The sequence below is a fragment of the Lepidothrix coronata genome, unplaced genomic scaffold (genome assembly GCF_001604755.1).
Source record: "Lepidothrix coronata isolate B3197 unplaced genomic scaffold, Lepidothrix_coronata-1.0 Scaffold28, whole genome shotgun sequence".
NCBI lineage: Eukaryota > Metazoa > Chordata > Aves > Passeriformes > Pipridae > Lepidothrix > Lepidothrix coronata.
Genome location: NW_016690208.1, coordinates 6,030,821 through 6,052,869, shown reverse-complemented (window position 1 = coordinate 6,052,869; position 22,049 = coordinate 6,030,821). Strand labels below are relative to the sequence as shown.

Sequence of the window (22,049 nt, the reverse complement as noted above, 5' to 3'; positions counted from 1 at the left end):
TGCATTGTTCAGTCCTGCCCCACAAGCTGTGCCCTGCAGCACGAGCACAGGGTGAGGGGATGGCCTGGGCATGGAGTGACAATGCAGGAGTGAAATTGTGGCACAACAGAAGAGTGAAATCCGTTTGCCTTTTGGTTTTTTGGATTATTTTTGCTAAGGACACTTGATTTTGTGATATGGTGAATCAAAACTCCTGTTCTCTCTTCCCAGAGGAACCTGACAGAGTACTTTGTGGCAGTGGATGTGAACAACATGCTGCACCTCTACGCCAGCATGCTGTACGAGCGCCGCATCCTCATCTGCTGCAGCAAGCTCAGCACTGTGAGTAAAATGCACAAGAGTTTCTTCTAGTCACAGGAGCTTTAATTTGTTTTTTTTGCAGTCATGTATTGGAAGTGATCTGATTATCTCCAGGTCCCCCTTTCGGTCTCACTTATGCAACCTCAGCTCAGTTCTGTGCCTGTGTGTGAGGATTTTACAGCACTTCTCTTGGCCTCTGATGTCCAAATGAGAAAGGGTTTTTTGGATACAGGAATTTTTGGGGTTGTTTGGTACGTGAAAGTACAAAGGCTTATGCCATAGTGAAGTCCTTTTTTCATAATTTACTTGACAGGAAAAAAAAATAGATAAATGACACTGTCAAATGGATGTCACAGTGACCTTCTCCGGAGGGAGCAGGGGAGTGGGCTGGAGTACACTGACAATCCACAGTTTTGCAGTTGTGTTTGATAAGGTTTAGTCTTAGTGCTACTTAGGCTCCATCAAGTGTCTGAGAGATGAAAGCTGCTGAATATTCTGGAGTGCTCTCTTCTGAAAATGGCTGGAGATCAAAACGAGCACAGGCCTGCTCAGTTCAAAGTTTGGTGTTCTGCATTTCAAGGTTTAGCAGTCAATAAGATTGTGATTTTCCTTATAAAAGCAAATGCTCCGTGGTCGTTGTGTTTGCTCTGTAAAAGGCTATTGATTGCTGTCCTTTGTGAGGGACGAGGATGGTTTAACTAATTTTGCTTTTTAGTGCTGTGGACTGAGCACTTGAGTGGCCCTGCCTAAGACAGAGCTGCCATTTCCATCTCGTGCGGCATTAACCAGGCTCTGACTGTATGGCCATGACCTGCTTTGTGTCTGAGATTAAAACTGCTCCCTGGAATTGTCAATGCTCGAGAAGGCTGAAGTGGTGTCCATAAACCCACGTAGGGTGGTCTGTCAGCACAGGCCAGGGAAGTGAGAGAGAGTAAAGCCTCATACCCAATCCCAGAATAACTACTGCAGTGTCATTTTGAAGGGTAAGCGAAAGGAGGAGAATTAGAATAACCTCTGGGACCTATTAATAGTTATTAATAATGTTTACAATCAACCCCACATTTAACTGAAAGTATTTAGTCATTATGAAGTTTAAAACTGTAGAAAACTTGCAAAATCTTAACTTCTATATCTGCCAAGTGTTCTGTGTCATCGCTGCTAAAATAAGGAAAAATCCGTCCAGGTAATGGAATAAAATGAAGGAGAGGTGTTTATTTCAGCAACCTGCAGAATGAAAAGAACAGCAAATGATCAGAGAGGAGGGAAGAAGAGAAGGGCTGCCCAAAGCATTTCAGAGGTTGTGTGGTTGGTTGGTTTAATCTCTCCCTTTGTGACAGAGCCTAGGAAGAGGAATTACTTACCTGTCACTTTGCCTTCCTTAATGAGCCAGTTCACAAGTGGGGCTGGGTTTTTTTCCCTATCTTTCTGCTATTTCTCTTCCTTTTGCCTCTGTCCAAGATAAAAGCGTGTCTGGTTCTGGGGAGGGAGGGGTGTTCATACTGTGTGTTCTTAGCTTACAACTTTATATCTGCAGTGCTCCAAGCCTGGAGTGACAGTGTAAGACAGGTTTGAAGGCTGGGCCGGAGCCAGCGATTCCCTGCTCGGCGGGTTCCAGCAGTAGGAACAAGCTGCATTATTTTATTTCAAACTGTGCTCAGCGGAAGCCAAGACCTTGTAACTGGAAAGGAACCAAACCCAGAATCCTCCGAGTGCAGCAGGGTGGGTGGGGCTGGGGGCTGCCTCCTTTGTCTGGAGTTCTCCGTTCTCCAGCGAGGGAGTGGAAGGGACCTGTTTGCAGTTCATTTGTTTTAACTTTGGGAGACACACTTTGTGCTTAGGGCTTGAATTTGGTATCAGGTAAGAGAGGGAGAGTTAAACCATCCTGGGTGGAAAGGCTTTTATGGTGGGGTGCATTCTGAGCTACAACACGTCATCTCAAATTCAGATTTTGATTTTCAACATCCTTACATGCTTAAGTTGAATGAGATTTAGAATGAGGCTGTGTTTATTAGCTGTTTTATAAATCATGTGTACTGAACCCATAGAAGAATTATTGGTGTTTTCTTGGATTTTATTCTGTTTTCCTACAAAAGGAAATGCAAATAATTTCTCCAAATGTTAAAACAATTATTGCTGTTACATTTCCTTACATATTCTGTGATCTAACTCCTCAAGAAAGGCCAGATACGAACCAAAATGCATGAACCTCCAGTGCTTGGCAGCAGCCCCCCTGCTGGTGGGAGCATGCTTCTGCAAAATGAGGCTGGAGCTCTCCTTGCATCCCGAATTCCCTTTTCCATCAGAACTGCAGCCCTGCCACCCCCAGGGGTGTTCCCTGGCTGGAGGCAGCAGCAGGCTGTGTCCCATTGTAGGAAGGGAAGCTCTGGAGCTGAGCTTCCCCTGCCACTTCTCCCACATCACAGAAAGCTCTGATACATCCTCCTACACCCTGGTGCGGGTCTGAGGAGCCTCAGGGCTCTGAGGGTAAGGAAATGGAACAACATTGTGATGGGTTTGATTCACCACATGTCCCTGGGATGCCCCAGAGCTCAGAGCCTGCCCAGCTCTGGTGCCCCAGCTCTGTTCCTGTCCCTGTAGGTCTGGACCTTCTCACCCCCCCTTTGTGACAGCCCTGCTGTTACTGCTTGACTCTTGTGTAGCTCAGATTTCTGCTTTGTTCTTAGCCCCAAATAATGCCAAAGAAGCAGCTCTTCCAGCCATGCAGAAGGTGGGTCTTTGCTCAGTGTTTGTGTTGCCCCTTGGGAGGCACATCCTGCCCTGGGAGCCCGGGCAGTGTGTGTGTCAGGAGCAGGGACAGGCACCGGGAATGACCCGTGGTGGTTCAGCATCAGTGGGTGACAAAATCCCATTGATTTTATTTGCTCAGATAAGGCTTTCAGAGTATTAAATGTCAAACTGCAAGGAGTGCCCAGTGCCTGGTGTCTCCCTTGCACAGAGATCCCCTTTCCCCTCCAGCAGCAGCTGCTCTGAGCCAGGGCAGTGGAACTAATGTGATTCCAGTGCTGCATTCCCAGAGCTGTGGCAGTTGGGTGTTTCTCAGGCTGCCTCATTGGGAAGGCCTGTTCCCTGGAAAGGCCCTGCTCCCTGGAAAGGCCCTGCTCCCTGGAAAGGCCCTCTTCCCTGGATGGCAGTCCCTGACCAGGGGAGGTGTCCAGCAGACCCTGAGCCCTCCCCAGGCTAGAGCTGCAGGACAGTGGTTGGGTGTGACCTGAATTCCTGCCCTGTCCCAGGGTGGGAGGACATCTCCAGAGGGGGTGCCAGGCTCTGCTCAGAGCTCTGCAGTGCTGAGCACTGTGGTTGGTGAAGGATTCAGGAATATAGACGGAAAACTGCAGTGGGAAAGCATTCCCCCTTTTTCCTGCTGCGCATTGTGGAATTAGTGCCTTTCATCTAATCTGTGAGAGAGGAGCATCTTCTCCAGTAGGAATAATGTAAAGATAAGTTGAAATATAATGGGGGTAGGGATAAATCTTTAGTGTTTCATGAGTCATAAATCCAGAATAAACTCTAGATTTTGTAGCTTCTAAATGTAGTGTCCCAACATCCTAATATTTGCATCCCATATGGACCACTAAATAACCTTCACCTGCAAATAAAGAGCTTGTTTTGAGAGAGACTCAGCAGGTACTTGCTGTGCCCTGTCTGCTCCCAAAGGCACAGTTTCCTTGGGATGGTGGTTCAAATCTAGTTTAAATTCTTGCATATTCTCACTTCTGGAAACTTGTTATCAGCACTGGGATGCTTTGGAGCTTTGTGGACTCTTTTATTATGACACTTTCTTTTCAGAAATTTGTCTTTGGAGTGGAAAGTCAGGTGTGATAACATTCTCCCTTGAAGAAACTATAGCTCTTTGAGCTACATTTTTATGAAAAAACTTGAAACCTGTCACAGTGAGGACTAGAACTAGTGAATGCATAAACGGAGGCTACTGGGGAAGAGTAAGCATGATCTTTGCAGAAGAAATCCATGCTCAAATCTTAAAACTCTTTGAAAATGCAGATGAAATTGAAGAATGTTGAATTCTTCCAAGTACTGAAGAAATTTTTGTGTCATAGGAGAGTTTGATCCTCTTGAAGGTAAAAAGCTGGCTGTGTTGTTCAGAGGCATAAGGGTAACACATAAAATACAGGGCTGTCTCCCACCCTCCTGCCCAGTGAGCTGCATTCAGTGGGACAGCCAGGAGCTGGTGCTGGCAGAGGCTGCACAGAGGGGCTGTGGCAGAGAACAGACCCCAAACTGTCCCTGGTTGTGACACGGAGCCTGAAGGTCCTGGACTGGCTCATCCACCCTTTCCCTCCCCAGCCAGGGGTTCCCTTTGAGAGCTCTGTAATTCACTGCTCTCTCTTAATGGAAATTAATAGTAATGAGGGTCATCTTTTTTAAGGGTTACTCCACATCTGACTGAATTAGGATTAATGCCACGACGTGTCTGTGCTTGGTTTCATCTCGGACACCTTCAGGCCACCACGGGGACCTCAGTCCCTTGGGCTGTGTCCTCAGTGCCTGTGAGCAGGTTCTCAGGGTATCCTGGGCAGGAGTGCAGGTGAAGGGACACTGCACTGCCCAGCAGGGCAGGGTGGCTGTGACTGCTGTCACCTCTGAGCCCGTGGCTTGGATGTGGCTGTTCAGATCCTCTCCTTACAGTATTTTCTCCACAGCTTTTGCTGAATTTCCTTACTGAGCATTACCACCTTCTCATTTTAATATCCTTGGTGAATGTGACAAATATCCTGCTTATCTTCTCTTCCAAATTAATAATTATTATTTGAAATAGGGTTGAGAGCAGTAATTTCCTCTGTGAGGATTCTCCCCATGGCTTCACTGGCACTTGCCTTTGCTCTTTCAGTACTTGCCCACATCAAAACTCTTCTGCATGTTTTTAACAATATAACTGAGAAATTCAATGGGTCAAATGATTAGATGAAGAGCCATTAGACAAAAACCCCTTTTAAATAATCAAGATTTAATCACTGAGTTTGGTGTGATATGTGTTTTTCAATTTGTGTTATAATTTCAGTGCATTTTTATGATATCTAATGGATGGTAATTTCCAGGATTGGGGATTTGCCTCTACTATTCCTTCAGTCCCCTTTGAGTTTTCATTTCCATGTTTCTGTTGCTTTACAGAACACTGGGTGTTCTTTGCAGGTTTTGTTTGTTGAGTGAATCATGTTCTCAGCTGTTCACAAAGTCAGTTGGATGGGAACCACCACAAACCCCTCGTGTTCACCCCCGAGACCCTTGTTTTTAACAGCAGCTCTGTATTTTCCAGTGAAACATGTTGATATGAAAGCAGAATGGATTCTTTACTTTGTGTCTAACTTTGCTGTGTGAGCCTTGGGGCTTGGCCTGTTTCTGATGCAGTTTTGGTGTGTTTTTCAGTTAACTGCCTGCATCCATGGCTCTGCAGCCATGCTCTACCCGATGTTCTGGCAGCACGTTTACATCCCTGTTCTGCCCCCACATCTGCTGGACTACTGCTGGTAAGGCCACCTTTGTGTCTGTGTGTTATAGATGTGTGTGTGTACCCCTGGGACTCAGCAGTGCTCACCTTTCTGTGGGGTGTCCTGAGGGCTCTTATGATGCAACTGTTACTCTAAAAATACAGTGTATTAAGGAGGCACCAACCAGTAAGTACAAATATTTATGGCAAGAAGTGACTGTCTGTCAGTGTGTTGAAACAGTCTGATAGGAGGAGTGGTTGCTGTGGAATGCTGCAACTCAGATATTGTGTCATTAAACTCTGTTTTCAGCATGTCCATGTTAAATATTCCAATGTGAATTAAGACTCCAACTGGATACATTTTTCTCATTTTCCCGCTTTCCTGAACTTCTGTTGGGGGTGGGAAAAAAACTATTTAAAAAAAAAACTATTAGAAAACCCCCCTGTTTTCCTGTGGTGATCTTTCATTATGAGTGTGTGTTTAGAACATGATATTTACCTCATTGAGGGGAATAAGTGACCTTAGCTCAGGCTTCCTCAAGGAGTTAAACCTCCTTCAGAGGCTTTGGCTTGGGAGACTGGTTACCCATCCACCTGGGAAAGGGGCTGAGCCCAGAGCCCTGGGAGGGCAGAAAGCAAACCCTGGGGCACTGGACCCCAGGAGGGGAAGCCACAAGTCCCTGGGCCCCACTGGATGGGTTCTGTCCTGGCCAGGGAAGGAGGGAGCAGGCCCTGGGAGCAGGCCCTGGGAACAGGGTGGTTCCAGGCTGTGTGGCTGTGGGGCAGGGTGTCATTGCCTGCTCACAAATACAACAACTGATTGCCTTCCCCAGCAAGGAGCTTTAATTGGAGAGGTGGCTGCACACTCTGTCATTGTTTGAACAAGTCAATTTAGCAACAGTTTATGTGCCATAAATATATTTCTCAAAATAGAGTCCATCTATTTTGTAACCATGTGAACTTGCAGATGTCATTTTTGCCTGGGAGGACTGAGCAATCAGCTCCCTGCTCTCTGCTTTAAGGCAATATTTCTGCTTACTGGTGTCTGTCTCTTAAGGGAAATGACCTGAGATACTTCAAAATAGAAGAGTTTAATTTAATTTTAATTGTTGCCTGGTTATTTCCTTTGCAAATATGACGTAAGAATTTTAGAGACCTGAGGTGGGAATAAAATTTAAAGCAATGAGAATTCTTCAGTTCTTATGAATACAGAATATCATGTTGATCAGTTGGCTGTGCCCTTTTACTGACTGTGCTGTGATGCTTTTGAATCTTCTCCTGCTCTTTTGAAACTCACAGAAGGGTGGATAGACTGTGTCACTCGTGATCTTTGAAAGTTTTTGGAAAAAACTGTATTCCACCTGTGATTATTTGCCTTTTGCTTCCCATTTCCCTCTTGAATGGATTTTCTTAAGCTTAATATTTCTGTTCCCCTGCACTGCTGCCTGACGTGCCCACCCTCAGAACTGTTGATGCCAGAAGGTTGTGTCTCCAAAATGCTCCAAAATGCTCCCAAATACCCCCACTCTGTGCTGGGGCTGCTGAGTCAGTGCTGGGGGTGCAGCACCACATCCATGGCTCTGGAGTGACTTCACTCCTCTGATCCCTGCCATGCAGATTAGCTGAGGACAGGGGGTGGGAGGGGAAGCAAGAGGAGGAGTGCTGTCCTTAATTTTATTTTTTGGTTAGGCACCATTCTTTGATATGTTTTCAGCCTGGGGAAAGATTCTGGGGGGAGGAGACTAGAAACTGGTGGTGACACTGTCACTGGATGCACAGATTGCAGCCTGGGGGGCTCTGGGTGGCACTGCCACTGCCTGGCACACCCGGGCACTCCCTGAAGGCTCTGGGACCTGCTCTCCTGCTCTGTGCCTGTGTGTTCTCTGCATCATTCCAATTTATGCAGTCAAGTTTCTGACTTGTATCAGGCACCCCAATAAATTTGGGGTTGAATTCTGTCGCATTTCAGTGAGAGATCTCAGGAGAAATCAGGAGACTGCCCTGGAGAGGGAGGTACCAGTGGTGGGAGAGAGCCACCCCTTAGGTCAGTGTTTGAATATCAAGACATGGACTTAGTGAATGTGATCTCACCCATTTTCCTGGAACAAGGAAGCAAAATGGTGCAGTCCCTGTGTAGCTGTAAATAGGAAGCTTTTGGAGATCCCCGGGCTTTTACGTTACTGTTTTTGGTGAATTGCAGTATTTTTTAAGGCTGGGCTTTTTCACTTAAGAAGGAATGTCCCTCTGTTTCACCTGCTTCTCTTCCAATTAGCAGTTTCCCACCTCGTGGGAGCATAATTAAGAGGTCTCTCGTTTGCCTAAGGAAACGAATTAAAGAAATTGTAAAAAATGTAACTGTAATAAATGGGCACTCTACAGCCATTATGTCCCCAAAATCCATATTCATGCTTGGGCAGTGCCACTTTACTGATTGGATATTTACCTCTGTAGCTCCTGTGACTGTAAATAAGGCTGATTGCCTTGGGAAGCAGCTCGGAGCAGGAACGACCCCTCTCTTTGTTCCAGGGGCTCTCGCAGGCACTTTGTTTGAGCAGCAGAGACGGGGCAGGAATTGATGCTTCTGCCTTTGGCACTTAATGGCTGTGGGCTGCCAGCAAACAACCCGCAGTCATTAGGAGCTGTGGCTGTAAGAAGGCCCAGGACTGATGAAGTGTCGGGCAGTGGGAAGGCCTGGCCCGAAGGGCAGCCTTTAATCTGCCGGGGCTCCCCGAAGGATTAAAGCTCGTGCCGGGTGTTTCTCCCTTTGTACAAGGGATGTGTCTCACTGAACTTCCCTTGAAAGTCTTGGAAGTACCATCTAACCTGATAAAATATTAAAAGCTGCGTGAGTGTTCCGTGTCTCAGGACGTGAATCTCAGTGAGGAAGAACTATCTGTGTGTGCCCTGAGTGGGGAAGGGGACACACACCACCTTCCCCTGCACAGGATGGTGACAGGGTATTTAAATAATGGCACATGATTAACTCATGGCAAAGAGAAATGGTGATAAAAGCAACTTATGAAGCCTGACATGAACCTTCAACATTTACTTCCAGGTGTGTTTCCTTTTCAGTCAGATCGATGAGGGATGACAGAAGAATAGAATCTCCCTGGTAGATTTTATTGGAAATATTTATGCTCTTTACCAGATTATATTTTATTGAGGTTATTTTTGCAGTCCCTGTAATTGTTTTATGTGCTGTGCTGCCTTTACATGTAATGTCTGTCACTCCACAATTTGCATCCAAAGCTGATCCATGTATCTGGAGCCAGATCTTGTCTGTAATTCATTAAAATCCTACTGGAGGTGCCTGGTTTTAAGGTTTAGACATTCTTGTTGTTCTTTTGTTGATAAACTGGAGGATTCACAAATGGGTGTGATGCAGTTAGAGCCCTTGCCCGGGCTCGGATGTTGCTGTGCTGGGTGACAGACTCTGCGCCAGAGACGTCACTGCCCGGCCGGTTTGGTGGAGTCCTGCACTCCTCCTGCTTCCTTCCATTACAGCTGCCAAGCCTCCACTAGCTGAGACATTTGCAGGCTTTAGACTTCCTGCCGAGGTTCCGACTCTGCGTTCAGGGGATGGGAGCTGCCGAGCTCCTGGAGGTTCCTAATTGGAACCACATTGGTGTGGGTGCGGGAGGAGCCGCGGCAGCAGAGCCCACGGGACGCGGTGCAGCCAAACCCAGCCTTGTTCCTCGGGTATAAGATTCCTGGGAATTTTCTTGCTCCTGGACTGTGGCCACTGGAAGTGAAGAGATGGTGTTTGCCACAGACCAAGCGTGCAAAGTGACCAGCAGAGCTCTGCTCAGCTGAGTGCTCCTCGTGTCCCGGGGCAGTGTCCTGGTGTGTGGTGGGAATTCCTGTCCAAGGGCTTGGGGGGGTGCTGTGCTTCTCACCCGTGGAATTCCCAAGGAATCAGAAGGTTCGGGGTCTGTGCTGTACCAGCCCCTCTGGGCTTTGTCACAAGGGGCTGCAGGGCAGGGGGTTCTCGTGCAGTTCCTGCAGGGATGTGTTCCAGTGTTCCCCAGGGAACTGGGAAGGGGCTCTGGAAGTTATGTGGGTTTAATGTCTTCAAACAGGAAAAAAAGTGGTCTCATATAGAATGTCTAATGCAGAGGCTGCTTCCACCTCAGTGGAGCATCCAACAGAATGGCTGTTTGAGGGGGTGTGTAAATAAACAACATAAATATTAATATGCTTATCAGTAAATATATATTTTTAAGGTATTTTCCAGGAAAAGGAGGAGCAGGAATTTTGCTGCTCTGGTGTCTCAGGGGTTTTTTCAGCACTGCACTGCTCTTACTGAGCAGTAGGCACCAGCTCAGAGCAGCAATATGGGAGATATTTTAATCCAAGGCAGCACAGTGACATTTCTCTCATTTTTTCATCTGAAATTGAAAATGAGCTCGTTGAGCTGCTGCATCCAAAGCGAAGGGAGGCTCTATTTTAGAAGTTGTGTCTGTCTGTGTTGCTCTGTTTCGCAGGCAGGTTGTACCATATTTGCAATTAGCAGCTCTGGCACCTCCCTGATGGCTCTGATGGCTCAGTGTTGGAAGCTGGACCCAGAGCCCCAGTCCCTGGGCTGGCCCCAGGCAGGGACACCGAGCACACCAGTCTGCCTGAAACGTTCCATTCTGGTCCCCAGCAAAAGCATCACCCTGTGCTGGGGGATGAACTGTGGCCTGAGAGCCTCTGGGCGTATCCAGGTTTTGTGTTCTGAGGGGGATGTTGCTATCAGTGTATGTCCTGGGAACTCTGGAGTTTAGCAGAATCTTCAGAAGCAATTTTTGTGTTTTCTTTTATAAATGTAAACTTGTCGAGATTTATACTTAAAAGTGAATTGCTTAAAAATGTGCCTGGACTCATTCAAAGAATTCAAAACTTATAGTACCAGGTGATGCATATACACTAAATTAGCCACTTGACACTACAACAGGATGCATTTTTTGAAAGAATGCTCTTAGAAAACTCTGGGTATGTTTTTAAAATTGCAGTAACGCATTTTGTTTGTTTTACTTAACAAAAGACTCCACTATTAGAGGTATGTTTAGTAGCTGTCCTTAGGTACCTGCCTGAACTTAGGCACTTGAAAATTCTTCTGTCAAGAAAAATTAAAGTCTTACAGGCCCGAGAGGATATTGCATTGTAAAAACAGTCTTTCAGATCAGGAATAACATTTTGTTCACACGTGGTTTGTTTATATATCTATGTATATATTAATTTTTAAGCAAAATCTAGTCCAGTGTCACAGTGTTTTCCTGTAGCTAGTTTTGTAAGTCTGATGTGTGATTCTGGTGTTGTGGGAATGTAAAGCTGTTTTTTTTCTTCTCTGCAGTGCCCCCATGCCCTACCTCATTGGGATACACTTGAGTCTGATGGAGGTAAGTCCCTCTCACCGTTTCTGAAACTGTAATGTAGTGTAATGATTTAGAGCCAAATTCCACAAGCAATGATACATTCATTCATATGCTTAAAAATGAACTGATGCTGTTACTCTGGGCGTGCTGAGGGAGTTGAGTTAAGCCCAGGTGGGGATGGTGAACCTGCAGGAGCCCTGTTTGCTCCCTGGGCAGCCTCTGTGCGCGGTGACGAGCTCACCACGTGTCCCCTCCCCATCCTGGGGCTCCACTTAGTCCCTTCAGTGCCTTGCTTTGACTGAATCATGAAGGCAGAGTCGATATTAAACCACAATGTTGACAGTTACAGTTCTCTTTTAGGCTTTTGCAGACAGATTGTAATTTTTTTAATGTTCGAAAGATCTGAAAAGAAGGAACTTGCTGTTAATGTTAACACAAAGCTGGCAGGGAACCAGCCCTCACAGAAAGCTTCTCCTATAAACAATTCCCAGTACTTCATGTGACTTTTTAAAAACTCTAAAAGTGGAAATAACACATTTGCTTTTGACTGGTGAAACAGTGGATGACTTTCCTCAGCAGTATCTGGGGGACAACACAAACTGCTCCTGCAGGTCCCGGTGGAAACGCTCGTCCGTGTTGGCTGAGCCCCTTGCACGGGAAGCCTGAACCAGGAGGGTGTGCTCCGGGGGGCAAGAGGCAGTTCCTGCCTCCTGGGGGCTCCTAAATTAGCAGGGGTGGACTGGTGGGAGCTGCACGTGCCCTGGGAAGTTATTTGACTTGTGTCCCTGTTTTAGATCCCCGGAAATTCAGCCCTTGTGTTCAGGATGCAGAACAGTTTGGAAAGCTGGGTTTACATCACATAAAGGAACATGAATTACTGGGATAATTGTTCTTGTGTTGTGTCATTTCTCTGGAAATACTGATCAAATATTCTTGCACTGGGGCAGATGTGTGTAATAATGATGCTGTGGAACTCCCCCCTTTCCCAGCATTAACGTGAAGTAATTTTAGAAGTCAGTTTTTTCATGAGAAGATTGAATGTGCAGAATGTCTTTTTTCTTTTCCTTACCATCCTGGGCACAGATGATTTTTTTAATGCCCTTTATATTGCTAAATAAAGTACAGAATTGCAGTAGGATGTGGTAGTTAGTTACCAATTATTTTAAAGGCAGCACATACATTTGTTTGCACATCATATGCTTGTGATCAGGGATGCCCCTTGGATACTGCACAGGCAGGAGCGAGGTGATATCTAGGAAGAAATGTATTTTTCATATTGATCAGGAACCTTCCTGCCCCATGTCTGTGCCAGGCCATCACTGGTGTGGTTCTTGTGGTCCTGTGAAGGAAGGAGCAGCCCTGGCAGAGGGTGGGTAACATCTCCATGCAGACACTGTCAGCTCTCACAGGTACCTGTGCTCACAACGAGCCTGTGGTTGGCCTGGGAATGGATGCAGGAAAACAATGAAGAATTCCACCTCAGAGTCACTCTGTGTGATGTCTCACTCCTGCCTTGCTCCACAAACCCAGTACCTCCTCCTTTGTCTCTGTGTTTCAGACTGCAGGGCTCTGTGGGCCTTCCAAACTCCATCTGTACAAACTCAGAAAAAGGAGTTGTTCTTGGAGAAGCCAATTTTCATCCATTTTAGTAACTTGTGAAAAAATCTGTTTAGTACTAAATCCAGTCTGGCTGCTGAATAGCCAGAGATTCTGGAACACAGACACGCTTTGGCAAAGTACAGTTATTCCAAGTGCCCTATCAAATAAATGAAATAAATAAACCAAACTGTTTGCTCTGCTCTTAGGGATAAATTGAATACAGATAGAACTGTATCCTGCAGTAACTCTGCTTGTTCCATCAGAAAATAACATCAAACCCCACAGTGGCTCTTGGATCTGGCTGCTGGCAAGTGCTGCAGAATTTCTGTGCCCTGGGCAAAGGAGGGGTGATTTTTGGCACGTGAGCTGGACAGTTCCTGGGTTACCTCTCTGCCTGTTTCTGATGCTCAAGGCTCACTGTCTTTGTCCCTTCCTTCACATGTAGATATAAAATTCTGTGGTTTATTTGTTAGAATAACATCCTAGTAGCAACAGCAATTTTTTTCTCATGATATAGCAGTTTTGTATTTTTAAAAATATATTATCTCTTCCATATCAAAATAATTTTATAAACTAGAACTACAAACTACTGCCATTATTCAGTATTCATTTTTTTTTTAAAATGCTGAAATTTCAGCAAATAGGACTTTAAAAGTGTTCTGAGTAAATCCACGTGTTCCAGTGTCAGGATAAGGGGTTAATTCCCCAGCCTTCCATTCCAGCTGAGGCAGGTGGGCCCTGTACCTGTGCAGAGCCCAGGGGGTGACTCCAGGGTTGTCTGGGCTCAGGCTCTGCCCAGCAGCTCCCACTGTAGGACTGTCCTCGTGGTGTAAATGTTGGTGGCAGCCTAGGCTTGCACAGGGAGAGCTGTGCTGTGAAGGGGAGAAGGGATTTGCATACAGGAAAAAATCATGTTCTACCTTCAGTGTTGTTTCTGTGGGTTTTGCTGTCCCAGTGTTGGAATGGGGCCTCTGGAAGAAGCAAAAATGTCAGTGATTTTAAAGAAAATAACCCCTCTCAGCTCAGTGGGTTTTCCCAACCTGTTTTGTACCCTAAAGTTAGTTTGCAGTTTCCCGTGTTCCACAGGGGCTCTGTGGAAGGAGCAGTTGTTTTAATGGAAAATGACAAATTTTTCTTATGATTAAAATATCAAGCATATCCATTGACTGTTAAATCTAATTTGCTGTGACTGAAATGTTCTCCAGTGAGATAAGATAATCTCCTGTTATAGGTCAGAGGGCTCCAACTGATTTATGGGGGAAAACCTTGGTAGAAAATACAGAGCTGTGTTTTGTGCTCTTATTTTTCAGCTTTTCTATCATCACCTAGTTAGTCATTCTTTATAAGATTTCCATTTAGCAATCCATAAAGTGACTTCAAAGAAGGCTAAAAGTTTATAAGCTGTTGGATAAGCAAGGCTGGAGCTATCACATGAATAATGGAACATGCTTACAGAACTAATTGAATTCATATTAGAGGAAGATAAGTACTTAGCAGTGATAAATAATGAGATAGGAAAATGAACCTCTATCAAAAGAACACACCCCTCCCATAATGTTGGTTTCTCTCTCTGTACTGTAGGTTATTTTAGTCTTCAAATTCTATTAAATTGAGCTTTGTGTTGGAAGTGGTGTCAAACCTGGCTGCAGCCCGTTATGTTTTGTCAGAGTAAACGATGGTTTCAGCAACTGTTTCTGTAGGAAGGTTATTAGTGGGATGGTGCTGATGGAGGAGGAATGCCCTTGACCCCGGGGACTCCCTGCTGGAATTTGGGCACATGTGGTTTTGATTGACTGTGGGGATGGTTGTGTTGGGCTGGGAGATGGGGAGCTCTGGCAGCCGAACTGTGCCAGGATCAGCCATCCCTCTTCCTGCCCCGTGTGGGCCACAGACCCAGCATTTACAGTTAAGGATTAGAAAAGCATTTCTTACCTTTTTTTGTTAATATTCCAGTCATTCAAGGGCTTTTTCTGGGTCTCCAGAACTGCAACTCTTCCAAGGTTGTCCAGCATGAATGTGTGTGTGAAACTCCCATTGCAGCTCAGAATGGTTTCCTGACCTTTTTCCTAAGCAAAGAGGACAGCTCTGTATATCATAAAAGCAATAGGAGCAGGGTTTTATTTTAACCTGGTGTCAGTAAAGATGTTCCTGTTAGGAAAGACAGGTTCACTAAAATTCCTGCAGTGTTCCACATGGTGGGACAGGGTGGCTGCTCTCACCTGGTGTGTTGATTCTCTCTCCCTTGTGCAGCCACGTCAGTGGAAAGCTGGGCCCTCTGAACCCCAAACAGTCATTTGGGAAGGGCTTTTTGGCACATTTCCCTGCTCTGGCTCAGGGAGGTGTGAGGATGCTCTGTTTGGGATCCAGTCAGAGCCCAATTAGTGTGTGTGAGGCTGAGCTAACGAGCCCTGAGCACGAGTTCTGTCAGTCTGGGCTCAGCCCTGGCCCTACCACGGGGTCCCCCCCTCAGAACACACCCTGAGAATTCACTGACCACTGGGATCTGCCACTGGTGGTGTTAATTGTTAATTATATTTTTTGATTGGGGTGAGAAGTAGTAATTAGCTTTTTCCACCGTTTATTCTTAGTAAATCAATGCCTTTCTACCTGTGAGTGAGGAAGTGCAGCTTTTCCACAGGGTTTAAATGAAGGGGTTATAGATACACTTAAATCCAGGCCTTAAAACCCCAAATGCAGTTTAGTCACTCACAAATACTACCAATATCACTGTGCATGGTTTCAGGAGTACTGAAAAAAATGCATTTTAAAATATGGCAGATTATTTATGGAGTTCTCCTTTATCCAGTTATTGGACAAATGGAAATAACAACTGTGAATCAGAGCTGCAGTGGGGGGGGTTGGAGGGGCAGTGCTCAGGAAGGCCAAGCCCTGCAGCTCCAGGCAGAAGGAAGGTTCTCTCTGTCCAGCCCTGGTGCTGTTTGTCACTCAGTTGGCAGCAGCTGCTGGTGATAAGGATCTGGGAATCACCTGTGCAGGCTCAGGGTGCCCGGGCGGAAGGTGGGAGATGGGCAGGGGGGTGGGAGCCCACCTGCTGTGCCCGGATCAAAGGGCCCCGGGGTCAGGGGGCACATCCCCTTACCCAGAGCTGTCTGCTGAATAGCCATTTCAGGTTGTAAATCTGAGCAGGGTTTCATTAAGTCCTTCTGGCTGCTGTTGGGGCATGAAATAATAAAATTTTATATCCGCTGCCTTTCCTGCTTCTGGCAGCCAGATTGACACTCTGTTGTCTGCAGCATTGGGGTGTTTTCCTTAGGAAAAGAAATGGAAACTATTAACTGAGGACAGACAAGTCATTAAGCAAATGGATTTTAGGCTTCTTGTGAATCATGCTTTTACAATAATTTCAAATCTAATGCACAAGCAAGCTAGAATGTTAGTTTTTTGTTAACAGCGTTGCCTTTCCAAAAGAACTGGTGGAAGGTGTGTTACCTCTTTACAGTTACAACATTCTTTAATATGTTGATCACTTTTGTATCTGGTTATGAAGCCTCATGATCAGCTTGGTTTGTGTTTTGGCACCAATTTGGCCATGAAGTGACACAAACCTGGGTTTTGAGGGGAGGAGGGTAGTGGTGGTGTTTGGTTGTTGTGGGTTTTTTGGTTTTGTGTTTTGGGTTTTTTTTTAATTGAACTATTCAATAAAATTGTTCACCTGAAAGAAGTTTAACTGGGGATTTTTTATGGTAGAAAATGCAAAACCCGCCAACTGTAGCCAGTGGTGATAAAATAACATCTAGTGCGAACTGGTGTTGGTATTATTGATGAATATTGCTGGTAGCATGTGATGGGGGCGAGACAGAGGAGCACCCCTTGATACTTCTATTAGAAGATAGTTTCTCTGGTTTTGTGAACTTTCACATAAAACACTTAAATGACTTCAAGTGTTTGGCTGCCTGGGAGCGGGACGGGCGCCCTGACTGCGCTTATTTACGGACCTGGTGTTTAAGGCCCCCTGGAGTTTGTTTGAAAAGTTAAGAGATTTTCACAGTAAAGGTGCCATTTCTGAAATTTAAAGTGCTCTTTTCACCAGGAGATAAGTTCTCTCTGATTAAGTCAGTAATTCTTACTAAGCCATGTTTATAGAGGCCATAAACAATGGGTTCAGCGTGCTTGTTAAACCAGCTTTCCATACCTCTCCACTCTTTTAAAAAGAGACATTTAAAATAAAAGGCAGGTGTAGATGTTAGTTTGATTTAGATGGATTTTAGATGATTAATTATGGCTACAAGTAATTGGGCAGGGATGGTTAAGAGAGGTTTGCAGGAGTGAGATGTGATGCACGTTTTCACTGAATCTCTCCTTTTGGCTCAGCACACCCCTGGTCTGTAGGAAACTCTAATGGTCACATTTCCTCTTGGTCTTTGCTTTTCCACGTTTTTTTCAGCAAAATATAAACATGCTGGACACAGTCCAGTCTGTTGAACAGGTATCACTTTACTTGTAAAATTTTGTTTGGCTCTCCAGGAAGCTGTGGAATATGGATGGGGGCCGTGTGTGGCTTGTGGCTGTCCCTTCAAATTTCCAGAAAATTGTGACAACACACAAACTGTACTTGTGAAAAATGATCTACATGTTGCTGTGATTCATGGAGTCCAGTGGGATTTAATGTGAGAAATGCAGCTGAATGATGGGAATTTTTACTCAGATTCCAACCTGAGAGTACATACTGTTATTTCCCTGTCAGTTGGGCTGATGGGTGCCACGTTTAGCGAAAGAAGCGTGTGATTATTTGACAAAAGCCCTTATAACTGTCTGATAATACTTTTATCAAAGATGATAGTAAAAGGAGAGATGATAAAACCAGCTAAGGATTAAGGTGAACTGGTCAGTCTGCGTTTCTCTAGGATGAGCCACAATTGTACCCTCAAAAAATTGCTTGTTTTCAAATGCATTGCGAGACAGATGCTATTAATCAAGTTAGTCTCTGGTGTTTTATTAAATCTGAGGGTTTGTCTCGAGGGAAATCCACTGCCTTGGTACAAATATTGAGGAGTTTTAAAGCAAGGCTGAGCTCTCTGTGGTGCAGAGGTGCAGCAGAGCAGAGTTTAGGATCAGCCCTGTTTCAGTACAGTTATTCTGGGTCCTGTGGGGGATGATCCAACCAGCAGCATTTGCAGTCCCTGCAGCATGAGCTGCATCCCCCTGAGCTGTGCTCCCTGGCTGATCCATGTGTCACAAGCCTGTTCTGTGCTCAGAAAGCCCCAAATTCAGCTGAAGGGAAGGTACAGATTCATCCCCAGAGTTACAAACCCCCCCTGGCACGTTCACCACGCGTGTGCTGCTTCTTGGGCAGGAATCAGGAGGAGGTTTGAATTCCTCCTGTCTTGTCCTGCCAGCACTCGAATTTGACAAGCTTCTGGCTTTGGTTAAGTACTTTGCAAGGCCTTTTTGTTGGAGGTTTTTAGACTCCTCTGAGTATAAGTGAGATTTTTAATTTTCTGAAACAGGAAGGAGCAAATCAGTTTGTCTGGTGCTTCCGGACTCCTAGAAGGAGCAAGGCTCCTGGATTGCTTTAGAGTTTATCAGATGCAGCCAACGGAGTGACCTTTGGTTCCTGAAAGGCAAAGTGCCTGGTTTGTCCTGCAGTACTGGTGCCTTTTATATGGAAAGCATTAAATGTAATATTCTTCTGCTTAAGCTGAAGAAATGTCTCATGAAGACCTAAACTTAAATGTCTACAAAGTGGTTTTTATGGTGGTTGTTTTTTTTTAGCCCTAAGTACACAGCAGTTTGCTTTATAGACAGAGGACTGAGCCTTGAAAACTGAGGGTAATTATTTAGCTGCCTAAGGCTCAACTTTGCCATTGTTTTAGGACTTTAGTTCCTTTCTTTTAAGGGAAACAATTCCCCCCACCCCACAAAACCTTAATTAAAAATTGAGTATGTTTTTGTTCACTTTCCTCCCCAGTAACTTGCATTTGGTTGTGTGTGTAGGTATATAGGTACTTAAATGTTTATTTACAGTGTCACTGGGAAATTGCCTCAATTACCATATTCTATAATTCCACTTTGTCTGATTTTGAATTTTCAAAGCTTTATTTGAAGAGACCTTAAACCTGTGGGCTCAGTCAGAAAAAAAGATCCAGTTCTCCTGTTAGTAGAAGAAGTGTTAAGCATTTAAATGCTGCTCTGTTTGGTATCAGTGATTCATTTGCTGTTGTTTAAGCAGGGAAATCAAGTCTGACAGTGTTTAAATTTGCTTAGATCACCGATACCTTTAGACACTTACAGGTATTAATGATCCTTCTTTTGAGAAGTAGGTTCTGCTTTTCTCTTCTGTGTCCACGGACTGTTACAGATGATGTTAACCCTCAAACTAGATTAGAGACTTTTCTTTCCCTCAGTTCATGGGAACAGGAGAAAAAGTTCAGACTTGCTGACCAGGATATGGTGGAATTAATTAACCTCTGGTGGTATCCATTTTACTTAAATGTAGTTGTAAACTTGTCTCTATTGGAGTTCCAAAATTCAACCTGGAATTTGGAAACCACTTCCCATCCCTAACTTACTACAACTCTTAACTCCTAGAAAAGACATTCTTTATTGTTATTTAAATGAATTTCTAAATATGAAAAGCTGTGCTTGAAATCCTGACTCAGCTGGAGACTGCTAAATGTGCAAACAGGAACCAGAGTTAAGACAAACATTAGTAGAGGTGCTTGAAATAAATCTTTGCTTGAATAACCCCAAGCTCTCTGGTTTGAAACATTTCAGTGTGCATGGTGTTAAGAACTCCCCTCTGCCAACTGAAGGTTAATTTTTCAGCATTGTCAAATGAGTAAAACAAATGATGGCAAAGTCAGGAATGTTGGTTGTTTTTAAAATGCTTGAAGTGCTGTAATGCCATGATGTTCTGCATCAAATTTAACCAGCTCCTCATACTGACATTGTCCTTCCCTTTTCCTGGCTCTGCTCCCATGTAGAAGGTCCGAAGCATGGCCCTGGAGGATGTGGTGATTCTGAACGTGGACACCAACACACTGGAAACGCCTTTCGATGACCTGCAGAGCCTCCCCAATGATGTGGTACGTGTGGAGAGATGGAGCCAAATGCTGCTCCTCAGTTCTTCCCTCAAGTGTTCAGGAGTGTCTGTTTGAACATTTGCAGACATGCTTTGAAGCCTCCTAATGAAGATTAGCCAATTCTCACGGGAGCTAGAAATCCTATTATTGTTAGATAACTTTTGTTTCCAAATGAAACTGGGTGGGCTTGTTCCTGTGACTGCTTCCAGGTGAGCTTTGAAGAACTTCTTACATTTCATATCCTGTGATATGGTGTGAAATGGATTCCTACATCTTCACTTCACGCACTGCTAGAATTCAGAATTTAATTTCTTTCTCACCTGCACTTTTTCTTGGTAAATTATTTGCTTTCTTCAATAACTTGATAGAAATGTTGCATAAATACTTGATCTTTCCCTTTAATGGGACGTTTCCCTTTGATGGGACACGAAGCCATCACACTTGCTGCTGGAATCATCTCCACTAAAGAAGCTGAGGGGGAAGAGCAGAGAAGTGTGTGTGAGTGTAAGAAGCCGTTTTTAGGGCAGAGGATGAATGTTTAGGAGAACATGGCAGGGAAGATCTGGATTTCTTTTGCTCCATGGAAATATTGTGCTGACAGGGAGATCTGAACCTTTCTATGTGCAGTTAGGAAAGAAAATTGGTAGTCAGGGAGCTCAGTCTAAGCTGGTGTGTCTGAGGAGCAGCTCCAGGGATGGTGAATGCCCAGTGCCTCCTGCAGTGACCCCCCAGCATTCCCCTGGGATCCACAGTGGGATCCATCCTGCAGGAACAGGGAGCTCAGGAGGAAGGCAAAGGGCCATCTTGATTGGGAGCAATTTGGCTTTAACCAAGCATTCAGCCTATAAAAGTTGCTTCCACGAATTTTTCTGGCTTTATATAGTTTTTCGTTTTGATTTCACTCCCAGCATCCAAATCTGCCAGCTGGTCACCGCTCGTGCCATTATCCACAACCCAGGAATGACAGACCTGTAAATTTCATGGAATTATGTAAGAAATGTCTGGATACGGTGAGCACGGGGCCTCAAACATGTATATGATTTGTCAACAATCAAGTATTATATTAGATTTTATGAGACTTCATTAAAGGAGCTGTTGTGGGTGCACTGTAGAACATCAGAAGAGACTCCTGCAATAAACACAGAACTTCAAGCTTTGGAATGTAATAAATTTTAAGAGACTTCCTTCCTTTCATTATTTACTTTTACTTCACTTTTATAACAGTAGAGAGTTGTGTTTTATTAGTTTAAATTTCTTGATTCAGTTTTCCACAGGTCTATTTAAAAGCTTCATTTTATCTGGGAGGATGTTTAGAGCAGAGCAGAGGAAGTGCTGCCAGCAAATTCAATTAACTGGCAGGGCTCACCAGTAGCGTACGTGGGGTAGTTTTTTTCACAAGTGCCATATAAATACAGCTGGGATTAATATTTTTCACAACAAAGCTTTAACTCGAGTCGTGGTGCGCTGTGTAATTAATGTTTGGGATGAGGGTTTCTGTCAGCCCGGGCTCTCTGCATTGTTTCAGGTACCTGGATGGGGCAGTTTTCCCCTCCAGGTCTCTCCCTTCACACTGTTCCAGAGTTGGCTTTGACCACTAGAGAGCAGCTGCTCTGCTGTGCAAGAATTGAATTTCTGTCAGTTCTTTCATGCATCATGTGTTTGGAACTGTAAGTGGATCAAGTTGTTCATCTCAGCAGGGAGACTCTAAAGCCAATCCATTATACTTTTTTTTTCCTTTCTTTTTTTTTTCCTTTCCTTTTTGCTTCCCTGGGAGGAAGGGGAGATTTTGGGAGTGTGTCTCCCCTCTGGTCTTGGTCTAAGTAGATGCATTTATGACCTGAGAAACTAAAAATGTCTTCAGGAGTTTCCTGATCATAAATGCTTGTTATGTCAAACTACTATGTCAGCTTTGTTACTTAATGTGAGCAGTGAGCAATTCATGCACTGCTGAATAGACAAAATTTACTTTGCTAAATTAAATCTATCTATATTCAACAGTGAGGAAAAACATCTTCTGTGTGATGCATTCACCATCAGGTAATTAATCCAGTGGAAAATTTCTAAAGCCGTTTTCTCCCCTCCTTGATCAGCTTTTTAAATCAAGTGAATGAAGTCCAGTGGTTCTTGTAGAGCTTCAGGTAGTGTGCTGTGCTTGAGTTTCATGACAGTGATGTTGCTACCTAAACTGTTGGTTCTTGAGAATCTAGAACGAGCTATTCTTTAATTCCTAGGATCCAAGCAAACATAGGCTACCCAAGGGTCTTTCCACTTAGCATTTGTGTCAGA

General features: G+C 44.7%; 1 protein-coding gene across 1 annotated transcript in view; it reads left to right on the top strand.

The window, feature by feature from the left end:
* The window catches only part of LOC108495067 (DENN domain-containing protein 1A), a 142,129-nt gene that overhangs the window by 71,630 nt on the left and 48,450 nt on the right, over positions 1-22,049 (top strand). Inside the window, exons 9-12 of the mRNA XM_017810332.1 lie at positions 211-321; positions 5,704-5,804; positions 11,100-11,145; positions 19,665-19,766. Coding sequence (XP_017665821.1) covers positions 211-321; positions 5,704-5,804; positions 11,100-11,145; positions 19,665-19,766 — 360 coding nt within the window. The remainder of the gene's footprint in view (positions 1-210; positions 322-5,703; positions 5,805-11,099; positions 11,146-19,664; positions 19,767-22,049) is intronic.